Source organism: Taurulus bubalis, assembly GCF_910589615.1.
Source record: "Taurulus bubalis genome assembly, chromosome: 2".
Classification (NCBI taxonomy): domain Eukaryota; kingdom Metazoa; phylum Chordata; class Actinopteri; order Perciformes; family Cottidae; genus Taurulus; species Taurulus bubalis.
Genome location: NC_136590.1, coordinates 23,476,196 through 23,503,228, shown reverse-complemented (window position 1 = coordinate 23,503,228; position 27,033 = coordinate 23,476,196). Strand labels below are relative to the sequence as shown.

Sequence of the window (27,033 nt, the reverse complement as noted above, 5' to 3'; positions counted from 1 at the left end):
ACGGCGTGTTTTTAAAAGCCGACGCCTGAAGTTAGCATTACTCTGCCTACCCTCGACTAAACGACATTGGGATTAGAAAATAAACAAACATTCATGACGCTTACAGTTTTAAGCAACTTGTTAGCTACCAAGATTGTAACTTTACTCGGAAGGCAAAATAAAAAATAAAATAATTCATGACCATATCGGGCATAAACGACCACCCTAATATACTGCCATTGAAAAATAAAGAAAACAGATAAGCATCGTTAACAGTCCTCACTGAAACAAGTGCTCATTAGTTTGAAGCTAATGGACCTTGAATGCTAACAATGCTAACAAGCTGGTATCAAATGGGAACACACACAAACACACACCGGGGAGCTGAAACACTGCAGCGCCCTGTGAAGAAGCGTCATAATATTGATGCGGTTCTTGGATTAATCACGACTCTCTGTGTAAAGAGGGGAGATTAGGAGAGCTGAGGGATTAAAATGACGAGATAACGGCCTTGTCATGTACCCTTTTATGGATTATTATCATTATATACATTATTTAAATACCCGACAATCTCGAGATTGGAGCACACTGAGCTCCTGAATGCTGTCACGAGAAGAGAGAGGCCGAGTAAGGAGATTTATTTTACACTTTGTGCATTAAAGAAGGGCGATTGCAATAAAAGCAACTGCAGAAAGAGCTTCCTAGTTCCTAGAGCAAGGACACATTTAGACAGATTAGATGAGTGTGTTTGTCTTCTTTTAGGTGATATGTTAATGTAATGTAGGGTGACCAGACGTCCTCTTTTTCCCGGACATGTCCTCTTTTCGAGACCTAAAAAATCCGTCTGGCAGGAATTCCAAAAATCCGGGATTTTGCCTCGTTGGATATTTGTGTTTCTCTGGGTCTTTCACAAACTAGTTATTACGCCCTTACAAGTTTTGGAAATGGTATCTCCAGTGCCGTAACGGAAACACATGAGGCCCTCCTGCAGAAAAACCCTGAGAGCCCCCCCGACCCCCCCATATGTAAGGATGTGTCTGGCGGTCATTATCCAAAGATAAACAAACAGGTATGTGAGCGAGTGTGTTTGTGCTCTTTTATTTTTCTAGGCAGTCCTTGCCAATCATTTATTCCCCGTAGTCCAGGCACTGTTTTGGCATGCAGATCTTCTCTCACCAAAAAGCCAACAGGGCTCACAATATACTCTGTCAATTTTGTGGGAGTAACACAGCCATTTGCATTGTATCTTGGTTCCTTTTTTTGACACTCTATGATACAAATCTTTCGAAAAACATCTCCCCTTTTTATCTTTAGGATACGGACCTTCACATTTAAATGGTCCCTGCCTTAAAATGAACTTTTTCATGTCAGCATCAGTAATGTCCACCGGGAAATGTGCCCGGTCACCAGGGTAAAGTGTAGTATTAGAAGTTTCATCTGACTCTGTCGCACGGCTACCCGAGGCCTCCTCACTGCAGCCTGACTTCGCTGGACTTGCAGAACCTTGGCGCACGCCTGGCTCTCCCTTATCCTCTGTCACAGAATATGATTTAAGTGTCAACGGTGAATGGGACTTTTATTTTGACGGCCACAGGGATCGGGAAGCAAAGGAAGTTTGGAACGTACACAAACCAGGCATCGTTCACATAGCAACTGTCAACTGTCAAATAGCAAACTGTGAAGACCCATTCCCCCGGTATTGGGGGAGCGTCTCAAGATTAAGTTTTCAAATAGTCGTTTGAACCACAAATGAGTTCTAATACTTGTATTATTTTATATCATTTTTTTCAGAATTTTCCTGTGAAGAAAATGTATATTTAAAAAAAAATAATGTTATAACATATTTTATCATAACTATGAACATCCAGCATGATCTAATTAAGAATGGCAGAAAAATGCTTTTCGAGCAGTTTCCGACATGTTCAAAATGTGTGCTTCAGACCCTTACCAAGGTCTCACATACTAATAACACCCCTTGTTAGAAAGAACAGAGCCTAAAGAACCCGAATATGCAATGAAACCGCACAAAACAAAGTGTTGGGGTCATTTGAAGGCTTTTCAGGGGAAAAACTGTGTAAATCGGTTCAAAAATGAAAAACGTCAAAGTTCTATAAGAAAACTACATTTCCCAGAAGCCAGCCCGGGTGCATTCTCTTCAGTAGACTGCGCATGTGCCGTCTGAGGGGGATCGTCCATTTGACAGGGGAAATGCTGGACCCAGAAATGTAAAATAAAAAAATCTCCGACGGTTGACGGAATTTAAAGTTACTTATAGGTGGCTGGTAAGGATCTAGATGGCGCCGTTCGACTCCTACATGCCCGCATGGTCACGGAGATGTGTTTATTATTGAAATCTGTTGTTTTAAAGGATAGTTACGAGCGATTTTGTGAAACGTTACTTGCGTCGCGGAAAGTTGGGAAAAAATAAAAAATAAATATATATTGCCAAGCGAGGCCCCCTGTTCCTGCGAGGCCCCCCCGCGGTGCGGGGGCTGCGGGGGTAATCTCTACGGGCCTGGGTATCTCCCTTACATTCCACCTTCTTGCGCGAGCTCTGACTGTAGAGAGAACTGCCATTGGTCGACCGATCTCAGTGTTGCCAGAGGCACGATAATTATCCTCCAAATATGACCATTTTGAGCCTTTGGTACGATACTTCGCCATTTCCAATTTGGCAACACTGAGCACCTTGCCACCTTCACTAGTTGCATTGTTTACAACAGCCACTGACATCTGCAGCACCCTCCCTCCCCCCCCCGTGACGAAGTGTCCTCTTTTTCACAAACTCAAATCTGGTCACCCTATGTAATGTCAACAACAAAGACTGGGAGGAAGTGGGACATTTCCTGATGAAAAACAATCCCACACAGTCTCCCCTTCCTGACATTCCGATCTAAATCAAGCATCAAGTCTGACATCATCTGTATAAGTGATGTGCGCTACATGTCATACGTGGAAGCAGACCTGCAGAACGGTTGTTATGAACCGGCTGCAGGGCCGACGTCACGGCTTCTGTACCTTTAGAACGGGTGTACGTAGAGGCTCCAAAAGGTTAGGTTCAGTTCCTGCAAAGTGACCTTTCGTCCGCAGCAGGGAGTGCAGAGGGAAACGGATCACCAGGATGCACGACAGATGCACAATCATTAGCGAGACACCGAGGACTACGAGGGAGGGAGGGCAGTGGGGGTTGACAGGTACACAACAGGTAGGAAAGCGCCGGAGCAAATCGAGCCAGGGAAGATCCACCGTCAGCAAGGGGCTTCATTACTTTTTGTATGAAATGTAAGACCGGTGACGGGGATAAAGTTGTCCGCCTTGAAGGCCTCGAGTTGGTGATCAAAAATGGCCGACGTCACTAGCTGTTTTTTTTTCTTCTTTTTCTGATTGTGGTGACCTTCGCTGGATATCCGGAGTTTATGAGGCGTGGCCGTAGTTACATGATGTCAACAGCAGGAGGCCGATAAGAGTGAGTACGTTGTTTTCATTCATTTAAACTGTGCTATTCACTAGTAGGTATTGTACAGTTCGTGGTTTGTGCTAAGCTAACGATAGCAATCATTCGGTGATTCCCGAGCAAACAGCTAAAAAACACTCTTTACGTTTCCACACTAATGGTGCAGTCTGAATAAAAATAGTAAAAATGGTTTAAACATGTAAAGGAGTACCCACCTGGTAAATGTCTGAGAGACTGCTGCTCCCCGAGTCGCTGGCGATGCTGCATCCTGATTGGCTGGGAGGCATGTGCATCACCTGCTGGTGGGCGTGGTCTGTTAAGTGCATCTTATTGAGGTCGGCAGGAAGCTGTTTCAGACAGACAGGAAGTGGTAGAAAGACGGAGGTAGAAAAAAAAAAACAGAAGAGGATGTGAGTTCAACGGAGGCAAACACACACACACACACACACACACACACACACACACACACACACACACACACACACACACACACACACACACACACACACACACACACACACACACACACACACAGCTGTTCCATCAGCCTGAGAGTCAAAGCTGGTTTGTCACGTTATACTCCGAGATAATTAACACGAAGAGGATGGAGGTGAAGACAATGCTGTCTGGGACTGGAGGTTGATATGATTTCTGATAGACGGAAAAAGTGGGAGGATCCTTTTATATTCTGTCCTTGTCTGTTATTCATGTGCCCACCGAATGAAGCACACTTTGTTTACTTCACAACAAGAAAGTTTGAGAATTGGATCCATTTGTTTCTACTTTTGTTATCACTTTTTGAACCGCATTCTCAAACGAACCCCCCTCAGATTCAGGAAGAGACAAAGACGTCAGTCAGGCAGCCGACTGGCTCTTAAAAAGCTTCAAGCACGTTCACTGACTAGAGAAATGACAACAAAAGTCACCAGATCAATACGTAACCTTTAAACTACTGTCACACCAACATCCAGCGTGCATTAAACCAAAAACACTGTCATGTTAAAGCAGTTCAAACAGTAAAGCTGGGTTAGTGATGAGGAGGCTTGAATTATGGCGAACATAACCAATTCATTCACATGTGCAAGCTGCTTGAGTTGGGCTGGTTTTGCCAAATATTTAGTAGATCACTGATACTGGACTGTATAGTACAGGGGTGCCCACACTTTTTTGGCTCGCGAGCTACTTTTAAAATGACCAAGTAAAAAAGATCTATCTACATTAATAATGGTAAATACCTATATATAGCGAGTATTCTTTATATTTACAATATTGGCGTACCTTGCATAACTGCATGAACCCTTATGACAATACAATTCTGTACATTTTTGGTTATTACATTTTACTCTGATGACTTCACTGAATGGAACCAGCAGGGTTGCATAGTCCAGACAGTAGCTGCTGGTAGCCAGCCTCAGGCAGACCAAATGGTCATCAGTCATGTTGGAACGGTGTTTGGCTTTAATATTTTTATAATATTATTATACAGTCGGCCTTCTCAAGATGCGCACAGAACAGCCGTGAACAGAACAGACGATCTTCGTTGCCACTTCCATGATCTCTTTCACGTTTAGGTTGGATTTTAGTCTGACTTGATCTCGACTTGATCTGACTTCATGCACACGTGGTCAACGATAATCTCACGAGAGCAAGGCAGCCCCCGATTTCAGAGCCAGGCGCCGCAGTAGCTCTCCACCGACTGCGTGGCGCAGTGCATGATGGGAAATGCCTGGCTGTCGCCACATCAGAGAGCTGATTGGCTCTTAGATTTGACAGCAAACACGTGTTGTAGAAAAACCTTATTTTATGTGTAGTTGGATTGGAACGCTGGATTGTTGACTATTAGTCTCATGTTTAATCTAAAAAGATATATTGTGTGGTTGATAATAAAAAATCGTATTTATACAACATATATCAAAACCAGTAGTAATGTATTTCACAGGCAGACATAAAAAGAACAAAGGATGCAGCTAGACCCACATTTCTACATAAATATATATTTATAAACACATATAATAACAAATCCAAACGTGATCTGTAAACTACAAGAGCCTAAAGTTCAGAACTAACAGGAAGTCATTTTTTCGGTGACTTCCTGCTACTGACTACTTTGAAGGCAGCTGAAAACTGTCCAACTTGACAACAGTTTTTTGACTCCGCCCCCTGCTGCTCCCGCCTGATCTCGTCTGGATTCCAGGCGAGGCGCAGCTCTTTCGAGCGAGCCTGTTAATTTGCCCACCCGGATCGCGATCGACGTATTGGGCACCCCTGGTATAGTAGTTGCAGAGATGTTGCACGGTGGTTCCAGCATTTGTCTGTGGATTGGTGTCAAAAGAGGGCGAGTGATACTGGGTTTGAATGTTTCAGCACCACGGAGAGAGACTGGACTTACTAATTATGAAATTCTACTTCTTTAAATCACATTAATTTCCATCTGAAGCTTTGCAACAAATAATAATAAAGAATTATTACATTTTATTCCGCTAAAAAGCAAATCATCACATCCCGGTGTGAAACTGTCTTCTCTTAATTAACAGACAGATTTACGCCATCAATTAACTGACCACAAGGTGCAGGAGTTCCTACGATTAGCGAGATTGAACTTAAGTGCCTAAAAAGAATCGCCCAAGCACACAACACCACTCAGTGGAAACGTTGTTCCACAAAACACAAAATCCTCCCCTTAAAATAATAACCCACAATAAAAGCCTGACTAAAGTCCAACTGAAGAAGAGAAAAGCCTGATTGAGGAAGTCTCTCAGCCTCAGACAATGACCAGAGTGTCTCGAGACCGACTGAGACAAGACCGAGATCAGACCGAGACCAGACCAAGACCAAAGCTTCTCGAGACCGAGACTTTGAGGGGTTGAGAGACAGACTTGCATTACAATGTGGAACATGCAAACCATAGACACTCCTCAAACTGATAAGAAAGATCCACATCACATAAAAACCAAAGATGTCCTCTTCGTTCACCTCTTTTACTGCCATATATACTGTATACGTGCTCTACCTGTGGGAATGTCCCTTTGTTTTCATTGAGCCATGACCGTAACGATGGTAATAAATAAATCAGGCAATCTAGCGATACCTCTGCAGTTGTGGACCAGAGTCCTCTTTGTCCGAGACCAAAACAAGTTCAGAAACGGTCCACCTGAGACCTTTAAAAAGTAGACTTCAGAACCAGACCTATCCCGAGCTCTACATCAGTAATGATTGCCTCTACAGCCAGGCAACTGGGTCGCGTCTCTATTCCTCGAGCAGGTCTCCAAACGTTCTTAGCGTTCCCCTCTCGGCTTATAATCCCAGAGCCTCTAATTCTCCAGTCTTACCAGTATGGATCGGGGCAGTGCCAGCATGAGAGACGAAGTCCTCCTGCGACACCGAGGGGACCTGCAGCACGCCTCCTCCATCGCCATCCAGACACTCAACACACCAACGCAAAGCCCCGCCAAGCCAAACTGGATCTCTGAAGCTAGCTGAGGCTTCCAACATGCAATATTAAAGACGTAGTAGAGTCTGGGGGGGGTACTCTCTTCTAATAGGCCTGTTGTACTGTAAGACCCCATCAGCACTTAAGCCCCCCCCCTCCCACTACCCTGTTCCCCAAACCCACAGGAAAGCACAGTACTAAGGGGTGGGGTCTAAGAAGTTCAATGGATTGTTCCTAATGTGTGGCACACTCAGAGGAGCACTGAACTGAATGTACACTGGATTTATTCACTGAAATTGTTGGGTTTTTTGGACCTTGATTCCACGATTGCATTTAGGTTTTATTTGGACATGTTCTTCTTCAGGACGATTAGCAACGTGCTACGGCAAAAGCTAACGGGGATACAATAACGTCAACAAATAAAATCCCCCTATTTACCACTTAGTGCACTACATTTACAATCGGAAATATTTGTTTGGGGAGTCTGTGGAAAAACACAAACATGAAGATTTATCCATCATTTGCATTTTTCTATAAGTGGCAGAGATCGGACTTTATTCAGCATCTAAGTCGAACCTCAGTGTAAAAACTACATTAAGTTAGCATCTTTAAACATTTTTAAACATTAACACTCCCCACACCTTGCCACATGCAATTAATGCATACAGTCCCATATTTCCACGGTAATAGTACTATTTGCAAACATTTAACCAGCATGATTCTAATTTCACAAACAAACCGACTCACAGATCTCACACATTAGTTTCAGTGCGACTAAATGAGTATTTAAGTGAAATCCATTTCCCATTAGGAACGGCACCGTAATGAATTGTGTGTTTTTACTCACTGAACCGCAGGCTATGCCTAATCCTCGACTGTTTGTGTTATTGCCTAAAACCACACATATATGCACAAGGAGAACCATTACTAGTTGGTTGTGTTTTAGATATTTATTATGTAGGTAGTTTGACTTTTTCTTAAAAACAAGGATCCTAAAAGGTCCTGAAAGGTTAAAAACGACTGAAAAGATCAAAACAAGGATCCTAAAATGTCCTCAAAGGATAAAACAAGAATCCTGAAAGAATACAACAAGGATCCTGAAAGGATAAAAACAAGGATCCTGAAAGGTCCTAAAAGGAGACAAAATTAGAATCCCGAAAGAATAAAACAAGAATCAACAAGGATAAAAAATGAGGATCCTAAAAGGTTAAAACATTAGGATGCTGACAGGATAAAAATGCATTAAAATAGCCAGACCTTCATCTCGTTAAGATCATAGAGGAAACATTTCTATTAGCTGTGAGTTGCTGATTCTGATATTTGGGAACAAGAACTGCAATAAGGAAGAGCCCCATAAATCAAGCAGTGTATACAGGAAGTAATGAAAAAGGTTGACATTTTGGGTAAGACCTTTTCAGACGTATAAAATGTGACATCGCTGGCTCCATCTCACTGTTACAGTATTGACATTTAGTCATCCAGACGGGTGGTGACTTCTACATTAATGTTCCTTGCATCTTTATTCATTATTATTATTATTATTATGACAGCACATTAAAAAGAAAGAGCAACAGTGAGACCCAAATGTTATAACATCCAGAGTTTCCTGTTCTTTTGCAGGCGGAATCATTGATTCTATCCTTTTGTTCACGCTTACGTGGTTGGATTTATTTCCTAACTAAAGACTAAAGACTTCAGGGATGAGATTAAGATTAGAAACGAAAGAGGAAGGTCCTTAAAAATGTGTGTTTTGGAGGTATGAAAACCGACAGACGAAGTTAATGAGTTTCTGTGAGTGTATGAGGGAGCGAAGGATGGAAGGGGGAGTGAATAATTGTGGCAGTCTCGTGGCTCCCATTCACACCACAGACTTAATCCTGCTCTTATGCTCCTCTTTCCTTCTCCCAGCGGGCTGAGCTGTGGGGTGGGAGGGGTCTCCCATTCTCCTCATGCATTAAGGATGAGAGCGAGGAGATTAAATATGAATGTGCGGAGGCTCCTTCAGCTGTACAGTTATATCATGTCAACGAGAGGGCACAGTCTAACCATGAAATGTTGTGTCGCAGTCAAACGGACCGAGCTTTCATGTCCCCGATCCCTTCCAGAGTCTCGATCCACTCCAGAGACGTGAATCCATCATCTATTATAATACAGGCCACAGAAGATTCAGCCCAACCAAGATAGTGTTCAATTCCACAAGGGACCAGCCTGAAGCCGTCACAACATCAAGTCGTTACCACAGACTAGAAGAAGTGGTGTATACTACGGTGTGCAACCAGAAGTGACATTTGAGCCAAGTACAACCGAACAATGAACAATTAACATTTTTAGGGGACCAACATTTTTACAATGAACTTTCATGAACTGAAAACACACTGTGAAAGGGTTAAAGTTGTACAACGAAGACCTGGACATGGACCAATCTTGGTCAATCAAACAGTAACCCCGCCCTAAAGCATATCCTGTTATATGGTCTATTTAAGTGTTTTTCAACCTTTTTTGAGCCGCGGCACATTTTCTACAATAAAAAAATCCCGCTGCACACCAACAACCTAAAAAGTTACAAAATGTCACATTGTAACATAATACAGCATATATGGTAGGTCATTATTGCGCTACCTACTGGCATGGAAGAGTATTCAGTGTTTCAAGTCAACCAGATCGCTGCATCAGACAAAAAAATTATAATATTATCACTTTGTTAGAAAAATATAAATACAGTTATGCAAAAATAACTAATATTTAGTTACTACTAAATAGCTTACATAATGAGTGCAGATGTGTGAGCCATCACATTGTATCAGCATTAGTGGCTGCTTTCCTCTACACATCTTTTTTAAATGGGGTTGTAGATTTGATACGGCCGCTCTCAATTCATGCTCAATATTGAGAGACGCAACAGCAGAAAAAACGACTAAACGGAGATCTCATAAAGATCGGCTTTTGGTGAAATGACAAGAATCGGCGAGTCGCGCATGCGTAACCTATTAACGGCGGATGGTGAACATTTAAAATCAGCATTTCCTCTTGCGCCCCACCTGTAATAAATACCGCCCCAGTTTGATAAATACTGACTTAAGGAAGCATGGTGTTCATTTATTTTAATGACAACCACAAACTGTGCAGGCTTTGTCACTGCAGTGTGTTTTTCGGGCTTTCGGAAAAATATCTCCAGAGCCTCTCGATGTGCAAAGTCAGAAACGTCATTTATGGAGCTCGGCAGGCTGCAGGCTGTTTGCCTTGCCCTGCAAATACATTAACTGTTAGGCTTTAAAAGTGATCGCTGATACCTTAAAATACTGATAGCTTAAGGCAGCAAATCCCATTGTGAAAAGCACGCAACATATTTTTCGCCGCGCTCTGTCCGCTGTGTCTCACCTGTGTGCAGCACATCGGGGCGGAACTCCGCCGTGCGCGACACAGAGCAGAGAAGAGTTGTAAACGCGACCCAGATATGACAAGGTGTCGTGTAGATACGATCAATAACATACGGCCATTTGTTTAATAGCAGAACAAGCTGTAGACCTGTTCTATATTACTCTGCCAGCCACTATATTGCAGGCTCAGACGCTCAACAATGGAAAATCATTTGCGGCAACTAAATAATATTTTTTTGGACCAATTTAGTGAAATTGGACATTTTCCCACGGCACACCTGACAATCTCTCACGGCACACTGGTGTGCTGCGGCACAGTGGTTGACAATCACTGGTCTATTTGACTCTGAGGGAATAAATCAAGAGAGAAGTAGAGTCATTTTCTCATAAACTTCTATACAACCAGAGGAGTCGCCCCCTGGTGGTCAGGAGAGAGAATGCAGCTTCAACACATGAAGCATTGATTTCACTTTTCAGAACCGGAGGTCGATGTCTGGTGTCTGGTGTCTGGTTGCTACCTAATTTGGTGGCTTGTAACTGAAAAATTAGGCTAATGTCGTCAACAAAGAACACAACTGGGAAGGCCGTGCAATATTTTCTAATATCACTGTTCGTATCACCCACTAAGTAATAATAATAATACAAACTTTTATAGCACTTTTCTAAGTACACAAAGACACTTTACATTGGGGACAAGAGACGGAGACAAACGGAACAAAAAAAAAGACAAAGCAAACATAAACAAACAGAACAGTTTTGGTAGCAAACAAAAAGAAAACTGGAGAGGCTGTGTGGGTGCGAGTGCAGGATAGGTGCAAGGGTTTAGCAGGTGAAGGCGAGTTGGAAGATAGGGTGGGAGCCTGACGGATATGGATGTGGATGGGCAGAGCGTTCCAGAGGGGGAGGGGGGTGCAGCAGCTGAGAAGACCCTGTCACCCCAGGTCCGGCGCTTGGTCCTGATGGTCTTCAGAGTGTTTGTACTGGCGGACCTGAGGCAACGGGTTGGGGCGTGGAGGGGGAGGAGGTCTGAAAGGTAGGGAGGGGCGAGATTGTTTGGGACGTATGAATTCTAATAATTTGTGGTGAGAATTAAAAGAATATCAGAATAAACGTTAGTTCTAATGGAGAGACATACTAACACAATGTCATATAGTTCATGGTAGTATACAACCCATCCATCAATGAGGGAAAATATGTCAATGACCGTATGAATGGCCAATCTGCAGTTGTTGTTTTTTTAGAATATTTGTCTTTCCAACTCAATTCCTTGAAGCAAAACCAGTCAAAACACATCATCTTCTGTTTTCTTTCTTCTATAAACCCGTGCTCTGCTTCACTTATTGCATCCAATCTTAACAATGAGATTAACTGGTTGTGGGGCTGAGTGCTCTGTTCACTTCCTCACTGATAAAACGGGCTATAAAAGACCAGACCGGCCATTTGGCCACACAGACAAGAGACTGGGTTCCCCAAAGGCATTTGAGCGCTGGGATAATCTTCCCTACATAGGAGGTCAATGCGCAGAGAGAGATGTTTTGGGGAATGGTTTTGGGAAACCTTGAAGACATTAATGGATGACGCTGGGCCTGGCTGGCATTATGGTCTGGAATTGGTTGGTTAACGGTCCCAGAAGGGGCCACGCCATTAAAACACATTCTCAAACACGGCTGCGACTTCACCTTGAATCAGGTTTTTCATTAACCATCAGTTAATCGTTTTCTGAGCCAATATTGTTTAAACACAGACTTCATCAGGATGCAGAGATACCAGTTAATGACTTAATGGCAGGACACACCTGAGACTCCACTAAACCTCTGCTAACCGTGGAGAAAGAGAGACGTCTGCGCAGAAACAGAGACCAGCTAATAGGAGGATAAGTGGGAGTATTTATCAAAGGAGATGGAGCGTGACGGAGACGTGCACAATGAGACAAAGAGGAACCGGAGAAAGAGCGAGGAACAGCGACATAATAATAAATAACAAAGAGGACCAGTGGCTCGGCTGAGTCGCTAAAGAAAATGTGACGACGCTGATGGATCCCGATGAGGGTGATAATTAAAGCCGGTTTCAGTGAACAATGACACAAACGAAGCTCAGTAGATATTAAGAGACAATGCATGCATGTATTTGGATCAAAACATATTTGGAGGTCGTCCATGTTGCTGGTGACCACAGAGGAGTTGTTGTTTTAGTTAAGGAGTATTTAATAACGTACTAAAAGGTGGAAAACAGAAACAAGGTGGTGGAAAAAGGTTCCATGTCTTCACAAATCGACAACACTGCATATAAAAAGAAAAGTGCTCCATTAAAGGTCTAAACACTATACTTTAAAACTACAATTTCCTCAAGTAATACTCAATACATCTAACTATAAAAAATGATGATGCCGATTAACGCTCATTCATGAATCACCCACAAGGAAAGTTCCCTGTCTGTCACAACCGTCACTAGACGGTAGTGCTTTTATTTTGTTGTCTTGTCACTTCCTGTTTTACTTTGAAATCATCCTCCTGTATCATGTCTGCTGTCTTTACTTCCTCATGTGTGATTACCTCTCCCTGCCCTGATGTGTTTCACCTGTGTCTCGTTAACTCCCCTCCCAGTGTGTATATATACTCTGTGCTTCACTTGTCTCGTTGCCAGTTCGTTTTTCTTCACCTGTGAGTCAACGTACCAGCGTTTTTCCTGCCTGATATCCTGTTCTGATTCCGACGTCCCTTCGTTTCCGAGTAAGCCCGATCCCTGCCTGTACCTCTGCCGAGTTTGACTGCCTTCCTGTGAATGACCCTGGACTGTTTACGTTGGCGATTCTACTCTCCCCTGAGTGAGACAGCTGCTCTCACCACAGCGGGTCAGAGCCTTGCCGACCGGCCTCAGTCCCTCCCCAGTTACATCGGGAGAACCTTCGGCGGTCCTTCTCCAGAGACTCGATCCTGTTGCAATATTACCTTTATCAATAAAGGAATCCTTGTGAACTTTACTCTCTGCCTCGGGTCGTGCATTTGGGTTCTTTCATTAGTGCTCTGGCGTGACACTGTCTACCAGTGGCAGTGTTTCCCCTAGGTTTACAGCTTCAGCGGCGAAGTTATTTCCATAAATAACTTCATTTTGTGACTCCATCTGTGCTTTTATAAATAACAGAATAAAGAAAATTAGAAAAACTTGCAATCACTTTCAAGTAAATCAGATTGCTCCATCAGACAATTTTTTATTTTTAAATTGCAATCACTTATAAGTTATATTGTGCAAAAAATAACTAACATTTAGTTACTACTAAATAGCTCATTGTGGAAAACAAACAGCTATTTTTTGCCAAACAAAACAGAATGCAGATATGTGTCAGCCATCAAGTTGCATCAGTATTAGTGGAGCATTGGGCCTCTACACATCTTTTATAAACGGGGTTGTAGATTTGATACAATTCATGCTCAACATTGATCTGAGATATTTTTTTCTGTTTTGAGACGCGCAGCAGCAGAAAGGACCTCACGGAGACTTCTGGCAAAGAGCCAAAAGTCGGCGAGTGGCGCATGCGCAAGCGTAACCTGTTAACGGCGTAAACATTTACCCGAAAGTAAAGGCATTTCTCCATGTATTTATTAATGTCTTAGTTTTGTGCCCGTGTACTTCGTACTTTTGTAATATGTGAAGCCAGCAGCTCATTGTTGGGTAGAAGACACGAGCACTTTGGCTCTTTTCACCTGCAGGAGAGCTGCTGCGGTGTGATGAGCAACTCCGCTGCTCATCACATGAGAGCTGCTGTTGCCATCTTCACCCTGGGAGCGTTTAAAACGCAGATATAGCGGTCTGCTTTTCACGCGACATATTTTTCGACGCTCTCTGTCCGCTGCTGTGTGCTCAGTGCTCACCTGTGTGCGCGCGCACGTGTCTGTGCGCATCGGGGCGGAACTCTGCCGTGCGCGATGCAGAGCAGAGGAGAAGAAGTGTTAACGCGACCACGTAGAGACCGAAATGACTGTCTGTGGATAATATAAATAAAATATGACCGTTTAGTTTGTTTAATAACAGAACAAGGTGTAGACCTGTTCTATAGGAAAGAGAACCTTAGATGACGACTTGTGATCTGGCGCTATCGAGAAAATTACAGGGGGGGGGGGTCCTCAGGGGGGCGCCCCGCCCCCCTATTATAACTTTAGGGGAAACGCTGAGTGGTGTATAGTAACGAAGTATTTCTACTTTGTTACTGTACCTAAGTAGTTTTTTTTTTTTTGGATATCTGTACTCTACTTTACTATTTATATTTCTGTTGACTTTTACTTTTACTTCACTACATTTTGCAAAGAAAACTGGTACTTTTACTCCGATACGTTTCCCATGAAACCTTCATTACTCGCTACAAAATCAAATCTATCTTTAGAAGAAAAAAAACACATCCGGGACTGTGGTGGAACACAGCAAGCAGGTTTTGCGAATCACAATAGTATGCATTTGCCCTCTACATCTGCCTAGTCCAGCGCTCCACAACCTTTATTGCGCCACGGACCGGTTACGTGAAGACAACATTGTCACGGACCGGGTCCGACCTCGGGGAGACGGGAGACAACAACACCCGACGTGTGTTCGTTATGTCCAGTCTACTGCTTAACTTTATACACCACTGCTGTCTACCGACTGATGGTTGCAGAGGTTTTAGAACCCCTTGGCTTCACTGCTCATAACATCCCAGCTGAGTAAATACGGCCCGGTGATGAACGGAGAGGTCAATGGTGGGGTATCTGGCATGAGCGTGGCCGGCCTGCAGATGTCAGCAGTGAAAAACTACCTCGACATGAGGAGGAGAACCACAAACATACAGACACGATAAACCATGTTAAAAAAACGATTATTTGTTGTTGTTTTTTTGTCATTCTGGTGCTGAAATACAAGTTTTTATTGCATCACAGATACGCATCTCCCTTTTGGGTGAAATCTTAAATAAGGCCCTACAGCTTTTCCAAAATCACGCACAATATTCCCAATTAACACGATAATGGAAATTCACAATAATCAACAAAATTGTACGTCGTGCTTTTCCAAGCCAAACCCACGGTGACAACCACACTTTCAAATAGACACATCTGAGAAAAAGGAATTAAATGCCTTCCCACTATGTATTTACAGTGTAATTGCACATTAAGAGTTTAACGCGTGTCTTCCCTCATAACAGCTCTCAGATCAGGTTGTTACACAAGCAGCCACAACACCTCCTCGGAGCGAAGACGCATCCTTTGATGTAACTTGACTGCACGTCTCAATCGGATTCCCCTGCTCTCGCCGCCTCGTTCTGACTGACCTCCCCTCTCCGCTTTGATCGTCTTGCTAATTAACTCCGTCTGCAGTCTGCCTCCATGTCCCAGTCCAGTCTTACTTGCTGCCACCTTCATCCCTCCCAGTCTATATATATATATATATATATATATATATATTGTTTGTATTTATCCCCCCGACTGGATCAAACCCTCGTTTCCGCTCCCGCACACGCAAGCCGCAATACAAATACGAGGAGGAGGAAAACCCACACACATACACAGACTCATATTCAGGCACAGCTGTGCCTCCGTTAACACACAATCACGCCAACCTTGCAGACACACACAAAGAGATAGAGAGAGAGAGAGCACCCATAAACATACACTGAGCTCAGCACACTATCACTGGAAAGTCCATAGACTGTTGAATAGAGATACAGCGACGGGGAGACGGATGATGGTGTGAATATGACGGAGTGTGAGAGCGAGGGAAGGACCGAGAGAGTGAAAGAGGAGACAGTGAGGGAGGCAGAGTGTGATTTAGATTGGAGAGTGTATGTGTAGTAGGGAGAGAGAGAGCAGTAGGGGAAGAGCTTAGAATGAAGATAGGACTGACAGCGAGAGGTGGAATGAGGGTAAACTAAAAGGGAGGGAAAAGATGAAGATAAAAAGTCTCAAATACTCTGTTAAAAATCCAATTCTACCTCCAGACTACCACATCTCTGGCAGCATGGCAGTGCGTGTGTGTGTGTTTGTGTGAGCGCCAGCTGGGGAAAAGGGAGACCTAATGAATTGAGGCTCGAATTGGAGGTGACAACTGCAAAGGCAGAGAAAGAGAAGGAGAGAGAGAAATATAGGGTGGGAGGGTGGTGCATGAAGACTATATGTGCACAGACAAAAACATTAATTCAAACATATGCGCTCCATCCCTCTCTCACACAATTGTTTGGGTGCATCTCCAACCAGCCCTACTTTGTGAAAAGTGGCTCTTAGTTGCAGTAAAAACTGGATTTGCAGACTAAAGTGCGATGGATTGGAACATCTCGTGAAAATTGCGTGTGTTACTTCTGCATTAAAATATAATGTTATGCTGGACAGCAAATGAAGATCATAGTAAGAGGAATAAACTCCGCTTTACTGACTTAATGGGACACAAATAAAACAGCATTTTACCGCAGCTTTTTTACAGCTCCATCTTGGATTTAAATTCCAATGCTGCAAAGTTCTAACTTCAAAGTTTGAAGAGTTGCATTTTGGGAAGTGTAGCAGCCATAGTTTCTGGGCGTGACTGCTACTAAGGACTAAAAGTCCGAATATCTCAGCCTCTGGGGCTTTTATTTTGGCAATTCTTTATTATATCCGTTTCTTACAAGCCCCACAACATTATGGGGTGGAGTACCCTTTTAAGAGCAAGTTCAATGAATCTCAAAATGAAAAGAGACAATAGATACTGTAAGGAAACTATATATATATATATATATATATATATATATATATATATATATATATATATATATATATATATATATATATATATAAAAAAAAGCTACAAATAGCTATGAATAGCTAATTTTAGTGAGTTCCTCGACACAAAGTTTGAGTAGCTACACAGAACTTGTGTCAATATTGTGGAGTTTAAGTTGCGTAACTTAAACTCCACAATATTGACACAGATTGTGTTATTGTTGCATATTGTAGCAACCTTCTCTACGGGTTGTTTTGTTCCCAGCAACATGTTCTCAAAATGTTTTGGAAGATAATATGAGACGCCAACAGGTGGAGCCTGAAGATGTGGCAGTTTGAAAAGACAACCTTTTATTTTGTCCAACATAAGGGGATTCAGCAAAGCATCACCCAGAAATATCTCTAAAACACACTTTAATCTCAGCGTCCTGTGGTTTTAACTGGTTTGTGAGGTTCAACGTTCATTTGGCTGGACGGACGCGAGCCTCCACATCGGGTAAACAGCCATCAGCTGGCCGTCTCCACACTGTGCCGTGCCAGTGTTGTGACAGACGGGATGCTGAATGGCGCTGTCACCAACACCGCCCGAGGCCCGTGACTTTTGCCCCAGTTGTCTGGGAGTGACGGAGGAGAGGGATGCAGAGAGGGATGCAGTGAGGGGAGAGACGCGCGGGGGGATAAGGGAGGGAGGTGTACACGACCGCATCCTAAAGACACAACTTTGACCCGACTTTCTGTCAAAAAATAAATAAATAATAATAATTAAAAAAACTTCTAATTTCAGAGCTTTTCCAGGAATTTCATGACCCGATCATCCAAAATGGCGTCTGAAAAAGCAGATTCAGTTCGTTCATTCGTCCCCGGCACAGAGCAAAGTGATGCAGCTTTGCAAACAAAGGATGAGATTAAACAGCAGTGATCATGCTGTGGCTGCAACTAACACTTGTTTTCATTGGCTTCATTATTATCGATTAGGCGATTAGTTGTTGGGCCTAAAAAACTTCAGAAAATGTCGAGAAATGTCGTACATCAGTGTTTCCCAAAGCCCAAAGATGGCACCCTGTTTATTGCACCGACGTTATTAACAATAAAACTCTTCGGACTCAGTGTACAAGGTTTTTGTGTGGATTTAAAAAAATGCATAAAAAGTGTGCAAAGCTCTTAAATCTCAAGTCAATGATGAGTAAAGTAAAAAATATTGAGTCCTAAACAAGTCGTCATCTGTTGTCATCTCCTGCTGGTGCATACGGACAAACGCACCTTTCCCTCATGCACTATGACGTCATAGTTTATTCGATATTACGATAGCACGCGAGTCATTTGTCAGTCTGGATTTTCTTGGCGAGTAAAGGCTTGTAATTGGCTGCGTGCTCACTCATCAGTCCTCACCGCTCCTCCAGGCTGCTGCTGGTAAACAGGGTCAGCACCTGCAGAGTCCAGTGTTTTACTCTGGAGGACTGGACTCATTACAGCCGGCCTCGAGAGGACATTCCTTCCAGTTGTTAGCGAGTGTTAAGTATCTGTGTGTGTGTGTGTGTGTGTATTTATGTGTGTATGTGTGTGTGTAACCCGTAGTTGCTGCGAAACAGTGTGTAGATGTTCCTGAAAGGAATATTCTTCTCTTTGTGAGGACATTTTCAACAATGGGTAGTTAACTACCATTGAAAAACAAGATGATGTCAATCAATGTTTTTTTGTAAGTGCTATTTATTTTCTTCTATTTCAGCCTCTTCATGCTCTCCATTTTTTTCTTCATTCATCCTCCTGTTGTGGACAGTACAAACTATCCCTCTGTCAATTTTACATCCATTCCTGTTCAAAATGCCATCACTTCATCATGTCATGCTATTGTCATAATTAGCATCCAGATTCTTGAGTAAAAAAAAAACTTTCTAATCAGTAAAACCTTGAGTCCAATTAAAAGTTTCTTTGTGGTGTTGCAGAGATATCACAGGAGCGAACGGGAATCACGGCGATCTTTGGCCACCGAAATTGAACCGGACAGACGTTTGTACGCATGTGAGGACAGACAGACAGACGGATAACCCCAAAACATTCGGTCTGTCGCCGAAGTGGAGGCAAAATATAACGGATGTGTGTATTCGGGTTTGTAATAGAGCGAACTTGATCCTGTACACTATCAACTATTTCTTTTGTTCTGCGTGTGTGTGTGTGTGTGTGTGTTACAGGAAGCTGCGAGGCGTCTCTGTCTGGGTCCCTGAGGAAGGTGGGCCACGGCCAGGTCTGCCGGATATGGGAGGGAAGGCTGAACACTTGGCTTTAATGATGACAAAACTACTTGTGCACACACACGCACGCACGCGCACACGCACACACACACACACACACACACACACACACACACACACACACACACACACACACACACACGCACACACACACCCCTTACCAACTCCTGGCTCCCCTCTGGTAACAGATGCTTGCTGCACACTACTTTACACATACACAACACAGAACATGCAGCACACACACGCACGCACACACGGCCCCCACCTTGTTTTTGTTAACGTTGGCCTCGCTCACCTCCGCCCAGACGGAGCTCGCTACGACTTCAGGACCATCGGCCGGACAGGAAATTAACATCGCTTCCTGAACTCCCAACATTTATCAGACTTTTTTATAATTCTTTTCCTCAGACCAAAACTATTTTTTATGCGAGCCTGGTTGAATAAAGCAATGCTTCCCATCAGCGGTTTTAATTTATAATCGTTTGGCAGCTTTTGGTGTGAATGTTCTGCGCTGCGCTCGACAGACTGCTGATGTGCCTTTGTGTTTGATATGCTTGTGAATATTCATCGGAAATATGCTTTAATAAACAGTCAAAAGCAGAGAAAGAAATACTTAATTTTAAAAATATGTTTTTCATCTTCACTGAAGCAAATGTTTTTTGTAGGTATCTGTCATTCTGCATATTAAATAAAGAATAATTCATTGGCAAATTAATCGGGTTTCTTTTCTTTTTTTAACCGTCTTCTTGCCCGATAACCTTTGTTGTCGAAATCACACATTGTCCGCCCCCCCCCCTCCCTCTATCTCTCGTTCTCACAAAAATTCCCAAACACCCAGAGAGCGATTACCCTCCATCCCGTCTTGTATTTATAAACGCCCTTGAAAATTATCCAGGAAAAGCTCCAGAGGATGGGACGGGGATCAATATCAGTGAGGTAATGGGAGCGAGAGAAATTTAGGCGGGGGGGAGGGGATATGGGTGGTTGAAATATCAGCGCATGGATATGTGTGTGTGTGTGTGTGTGTGTGTGTGTGTGTGGGTTGCAGAGGAGTCGTTTACACGTATCGTATGCAATATGTGTGTATTATGATGATGATGTCGTCACCATTGCAGAGTTTTAGTATATTTGTTCGTTGCATTTGTGGGTGTTTGAACTGCAGTCGGACGGTCGGACGCCAACAAGGTCAAGGGTCACATGCATGCATGTGCACGTGTACAGACATCGGGTGTGTGTGTCCTTTGATCATTCATTATTGTTATTAATTGTGTATTAGCTGGGCAATGTTCCTATACAGGTCTTTTTGTATCACTATAACAATTTATATCGCAATACAGCGTGTTTTTTATATATGTATGTATTTCTTTTTTCTAAAAAAAACTAATGATGTGAAATAAAACGATGACATGATAATGCATTTTTATATCAAAAAACTATGTCCAGAATTATAAAGGGGACCTAATCTAAGAGATGCATATGAAAAAATAAACTTTTATCACAATGCATGTTTTTGTTGAGAAGGCCTGAGCAGTGATTTATGAATTATGGGAGGTGATTCGGGCTTGGCCGGCCCTAATGCAACCCATATCGATCTTTATCACCCCTACTTCCTGTACATATGATATCCTAGCCCTCCCTCGGCCTGCTAATATCTCTCTCTCTCTCTCTCTCTCTCTCTCTCTCTCTCTCTCTCTCTCTCTCTCTCTCTCTCTCTCTCTCTCTCTCTCTCTCTCTCTCTCTCTCTCTCTATGCGCTTACCTGACGATGCAGAGGATTACAGTGCAAAGTGCCTTTCATGATGGACAGCTGCTATTAGTGCAACCTGTTGACATTGTTTTTATATATAAAGCAAATATTATCAGGATGCTGAGGCTATTGACCCCCCAAAGGATTTCACTTCCTTTTGCTTATAAGACTTGTTTGCAATGTTACAGCAATAATCAGTATTATGGACCACTGCTTTTTAGAAACTCTGCTTTGCAACGTATTGTTCTTCTCAAGTAATCTGGGTAACACGTTTTCCAGGTTTAGAAAACAACATTTCACCTTTTTAAGATTGCACATGTGACGACATGACTACTGATTATTTGATTGAAGAATTAACAGAAAGGTTTCTCCAACCATTTGGAAGCAAATTAAACCCTATATCTGTTCGATGTCACCATCATTTCCAGGTCTTTTTTTTGTGTGCCAATTGCTCCTTCAATTAAACTGCAGAATTCACTTAACTTACTCTCTAAATTGATATCAGTTTGGTAATTACTGGTGGTTGATGTCTTTATCCCTCAGAGTGACATCTGACTGTGTACCTTCCTGAAAAAGAAGTTTCTAATCAGAACTCGTAGAGTACAACGGGTCAATAGACTGAACTGAGGAATAATTAATCTCCTCATTGCATATATAGCACAAATTTCCTCTCTCATTTAAATATACTTTGCACCCAATGAAAATGACATGTTACGATGCTTTCATGTGTTAAAGCTGCATTCTCTCTCCTGACCAAAAGGCTTGAAATCAGTGCAAGTAGCCGACTTTGAATCCACTTTTAGATGCAGTTTAAGTGCCTTGTTACGCAACAGTACCGAGAAGCTACAAAGACCAGAGTGAAGAGGAAATGCGGAGCATCTGGAGGGGTAATACGTACGCTATGGGTGCCCTTTGGTGCATAAACAGAGCGCAAAGGCTGGACATATGAGGATGCAGATGGTTCTAGAAGGAGTTGGCATGATTGATAAGACAGGAAGCAGCAGATGAGTGAGGATGCACCCAGCAGGGCAGCAACATCAGGCTGGCAACAACAGCAACAACAACAGGCCCCATTATTGATGCTTAAATAATAGATGGGGGGAAAAGAGAGAGGGAGACGAAGACAAGTAATAGAGGATAGAGGAAGAGTCGCTCACGAGAAAGAAGGAAGCGGGAAGACCTTCGCTAAAAACCGAAAGAGAAAGAAAGAGGAAGACCAGGTCCCATGGAGGCAGCGGGGAGGGTCAGAGGAACATGTTGACAAGTCCCTAAAAAAGGGATTAAAATAAGATGTATTTCTATTGTAGGAGTTCAATTATGGAACATAGCTAACATGAATGTAACAATGGTCAACTTATTTTTGGTTTTCAAAAGGATTGTTTATAAAAACAATTGTGAAATGTGAATGAAATGTATGTAGATATATATATATATATGTTATTTTTTTTCTTTATATCTAATTCATTATCTGGTTTAATTGATAATAATTTAGGATAGGAATATATAAGCATTATGCTTCTACCTATACCTTTTCAGTCTTACTGTTTTTTGTATATTAAATTGTGGCTTTACCTATTGTATTGTAATGATTGAATAAAACACACAAACAAACAAACTAGTCTTTCGGCAGAGGGGAGGACGTGGACGGAGGTCGAGTCCCGCCGGAATGAGTGGGACAGGATTTAAAAAGGACAGTTCACCCATAAACACGACACAGTACAATACATGAGATGTGGAAACCCCCTGAAAGGCAGCGGCCGACTGCTTTCTTTAGAGACTTCTTCTTTTTAAAGCCCTGTGTTGTTTATTGGGGATGCAAATAAATCTGGGCCTCATAAACTGCTCAGTGCGTCAGGAGCAAAAGGCCCCACAGGCCCCACAGAGCAGCTCCACTGGCCTACATTTCCCGCCCGTCATCCGATGCCAACTTTCAATCCACGCTGTCAATATTTGGTAAAAAATAAAAAATAAAAGATGCCAGCGGCGAAAACCCTGAGGCTTTCAAGGCAGCGGTCGATAAACCAACGGGTGACCTCACGATGAATACGTCAACTCTTTACACGACTATAGTTGCAGCAACAACAACAAAAAGTGCCGAAATGGTAAAATAAACTGTTTGCTTTCCGTAGCAGTTCAGCCGGGAGGGCTGTTGAGCACGTCTGTAGTAAACAAGGCAGTAAAAAGCTGGTTGGCAGCAGCAGATTCCCTGCAGAGACGTAAAACTAATTGATTCTCATGAATCAAACAATGGCGTGCTCGCTGCTGCTTTTTTTCTTCTTCTCTTCGATCTCCAACTAGTTTAGTCGTCAGACTCAGACTGGTGGAAAAGGTATGACATGTAGGTCCTTCAAGATGAAGCAACGAGTATAGAAGCGGCTGTGAATCGGTAAACAGAACCGAACTAAAACTATCAAAAGAGACTTCTAGAGAAAATAATCGGCTGCTATTCTGAGTAATATAGTGAAAAAAAAGAATATCTGCTTCAGAAGAACTTTTTTGTTTGTTGCATCTTTCGCCCTTTTCTGTCTTTCTCCTTTAATTTAAAATTACACACCAGGATGGCTCTTCGCCGTCCTTCCTTGAGAGCCCAGAATAAATTGCCCAAAACCTTTTTCAGGAAGTTAAAATCCCTCCGCGGACCACCCTGACTAACACTTCAGTCTTCCACATTGCTTCACTTCCCCTCCCGACTCAACTGCAGTGTTTCTTTTCTTTTTAATTGCTCTTGTACCTACAGACAGAGCGCACATCGCCTAATGGGAGGGGAGAAGGGAAACTTAATTAACCTTTTACGAAAAGTGGACTCATCACAGACACAGACCAATTAACCTGTGGACTTCAAACTGGGCGAGCCAGATGAAAACCTGTGGCTCTAAAGTGAGGAGGAATCAGCCGGACTGGAGGCAGAAAAGAAGCTTCGTCCAAGTCGCTCTTTGGAGCTAAAGCGATCCGCTTTATGAATCTTTGACTTATGCGACGGAAAATCAAAGCTGGTGCAACAACGCCAAAGAAAAGTCTGTTTCACAAGCAGAGATGAAACTATCAGAATATGAAACAGCTAATTAACGAATATGGCACACAAAGAGCCCTTCATACCTACACAGGTGAGCAGGTCCTCTTCAGGGAGTCCGCCATGTTGCTCCCAAAGAAGACGGACCCACAGGATCCATAAAAGACCACAAAAGATAAATAAAAATGTCATGCAGCTGCTTTCCAAACTAACTCTGGCGGATTATTGTGAGCGACGTCAAACTGTTCATTACAGCCACTGTTAGCAGATTACACAGATCAGATGGATTACACGCCTAAACTGACAGATTAGAGACGAGCGAGACGATACCGGGCAATTAAATGATATGGTTTTATACAGTATATACACATTGTATGCTGGAATTTGACTTCCTGTTTAAGTTTTTTTACTGATTTGTCGCCTCATTTAAAAAGGTTCACACTGGCATTGTAAAAAGTAGCTGGCATGTGATTTCTTTTAACAAATTTAAATAATAAATAACAACTCAGTAAATGCATGTATTTAATTGTTGATGTTGCCTTTCACATTAAAGAATAATCCCAGTCACTTCCACACAGTTTACTGATTCATCGTCGGATCGGTACCCAGAGCACAAGGTATCGGAATCGGGACCTGAAAAAGTCAGTCATCATGTATCGCCAATGGTTCATTGCCCAGGACGACCTCGGTGCCGGTCTCCCCAAAGTTCTCCTCAAGGAAGGAGGGGTTAAATGCATAGTCCACATTTCAATATAATGAATGTAATAAAGTGTAAGCTCATGAACTGAAAATAGCGGCAAATATTTTTTCAACCTTTTGTCACCATCATCTGCTGTCAAAAAAAGTATATTTTAAATATTATCTAGAGCCACAAGAGGGGAGATCAGTTGGAGCTCTGGAGAGAGGTGAGTGAGGTGATTGAAGCGTGGTGCTGAGAATAATGGGAGCCTTTTCAACGTCTTCATGGCATCAAAGACCACATGTGTGTGGATACGTAGACTGCCGTCAGGTTTAACTTCATTACCTTTATAAACGTCTCTAAACACTGAACACACACGAGGGAGCGACACACACAAGTCTCTCCATCACACACGCTAAATGCAATCTAGTCGTCTATTGAGTCACAAAGCAGGAGTATGTTTCTCAAAAGCCACAATAAATGAAGAGAGAGATGGAAGAGGGACAGAGAGAATGAGAGAGAGAGAAAAAGACAGAGAGAGAGAGAGGCAGAGAGAGGGTGAGAGAGAGACAGAGAGAGAGAGGCAGAGAGAGGGAGAGGCAGGGAGAGAATGAGAGATAGAGGGGGAGAGAGGAGAGAGAGAGACAGCATCCCAGCCAGAAAAAGGGATTACGACATCGCTTACTTTGGAGGACCACGGCTGCAAGCAGTTGGCATAGCAACGGACCAGGAAAGCCATTTTCCACGGGAGGGAGGGCTTCCCCTCGTTCACAGAGAGATGAAGAAAAAAATAAAATAAGTAAAAAAAAAAGAGAGGAGGACGAAAAGGGGGCTGACGTTGATGTCCTTGGTGCAAGATGAGAAAAAAAGGAAGAAAATTCCTCGCAATGAATCGGATGTCGCTGGAGAGAAAGACTTAAAGTGGAGGAAGATCCGTTCACACGTCAGTTTCTCTTCCTCTCCGCTACGAAAGCATTCAGAGGAACCGCAACAGAGAAGCTCAGAGTTTTCAAAAGATTAAAAAGAACATAAAAATTCAGTCGATTTCTTTTTGGTTTCAAGTTCAATTTAGAAACTCAACGAGTCTTTTTCCCTCCTTTAAAGATGAGCCGTTGTTGGAAGGAAGAGAGGGGCTCGTCTGTGCATCTGCAGCCCCCCCGGGAGGAAGCCTCTCGCCTGGCTTTTAAAGTCCTGCAAACAAGTCTGGATCCCTCGCCTGCTCCTCATGCAAAGAGTCCGCCGGTTGAACTCCTTCCTCCGTCTCTTTCAACTCTTTATCTCTCTCCGGGGCTTCAGCTGTGCAGCTCCATGTCAAGGGGGGTGTGTGTGTGTGGGGGCGGGGGGGCCTGCTCCCCTTAAACCCCAGTTGTCAAGCTTCCTCCCTCCTTTTTATCTCTCACACCTCACGCCGGCGGTCTTCTTCCTCTCCCGTCAGAGAGAAAGCCGCCGCGGTGAGGACGCTGCGCTGTGGAGAGCCAGCTGCTAACGGGGAACGCTGGAGAGAGAGTGAGGAGGGAGGAGAATCCAGCTGAAAAAGAATGACATCACCTGTGCAGCGAGCGGTGGAGAGAGAGAGGGGGAGGGGAGAGGATGGGAGGTGGTGTGCATGACGTGAGATCAAGCGGGAGGGAAACTGCATTAGATGGATTGGCTGCTGAACAGATGTGGATGAAATAGAGAGAGAGATAGAGAGGAAAGAGAGGGAGCATCTTTATTGATCTGCTGGTAACATAAAGCTGAGTGTATTGAGGCAACCCCCCGACCCCGACCCCCCTCTGGGTGAGCGTGCCGCATAAATCACAAAAAAAAGGGGGAGTGGTATGGGGGGCATAAATCACGGCGCTCCGATCAGATGCAAAGACAGACGCTGGTGAATGTGAACGTGCGACACAATAGACACAAGGCGATAATGGGCTCTTCCCCCCCTGTCAAAAATAAATAAATAAAACTTGCTGTCTGGTGGATTTGCGGCACAGTAGACGTGTTTCTGATGAAAACAATCACAGATAAATGAGCTAAATACAAAGTTTAATGAAGGCGTTCAGCTGTAGGTGTGAATCTGGTGGTGTTCTTCCCGCTTATCCAGATGTGTAATATATATATATATATATATATATATATATATATATATATACACACACACACACACACACACAATTATATATATTTATATATATATAAACAGTGTTTATATCTAGGGTATAAAAGAGCCTGAAAGAGGTCAAACCGACATGATGACAAAGGTCACTTTCAATTTGAAGCAAGTCATCGAAATGAATTTAAAAACAAGGCATGTGTAAAAGTATATTTTAACCAAATCAATTCTTAATGGGAAGCCCCGACCCTTTAATGGGAATACAAATAGTAACACCGTGACTCAAACAGGGATTTATTTT

At 43.0% G+C, this 27,033-nt stretch overlaps 1 protein-coding gene across 1 annotated transcript in view; it reads right to left on the bottom strand.

The window, feature by feature from the left end:
• Nucleotides 1–27,033, bottom strand: part of rapgef6 (Rap guanine nucleotide exchange factor (GEF) 6) — a gene marked incomplete at its 3' end in the record, with an annotated part of 127,593 nt that overhangs the window by 27,250 nt on the left and 73,310 nt on the right. The window contains exon 7 of the mRNA XM_079214163.1: nucleotides 3,649–3,780. Within this exon, the coding sequence (XP_079070289.1) occupies nucleotides 3,649–3,780 (132 nt within the window). The remainder of the gene's footprint in view (nucleotides 1–3,648; nucleotides 3,781–27,033) is intronic.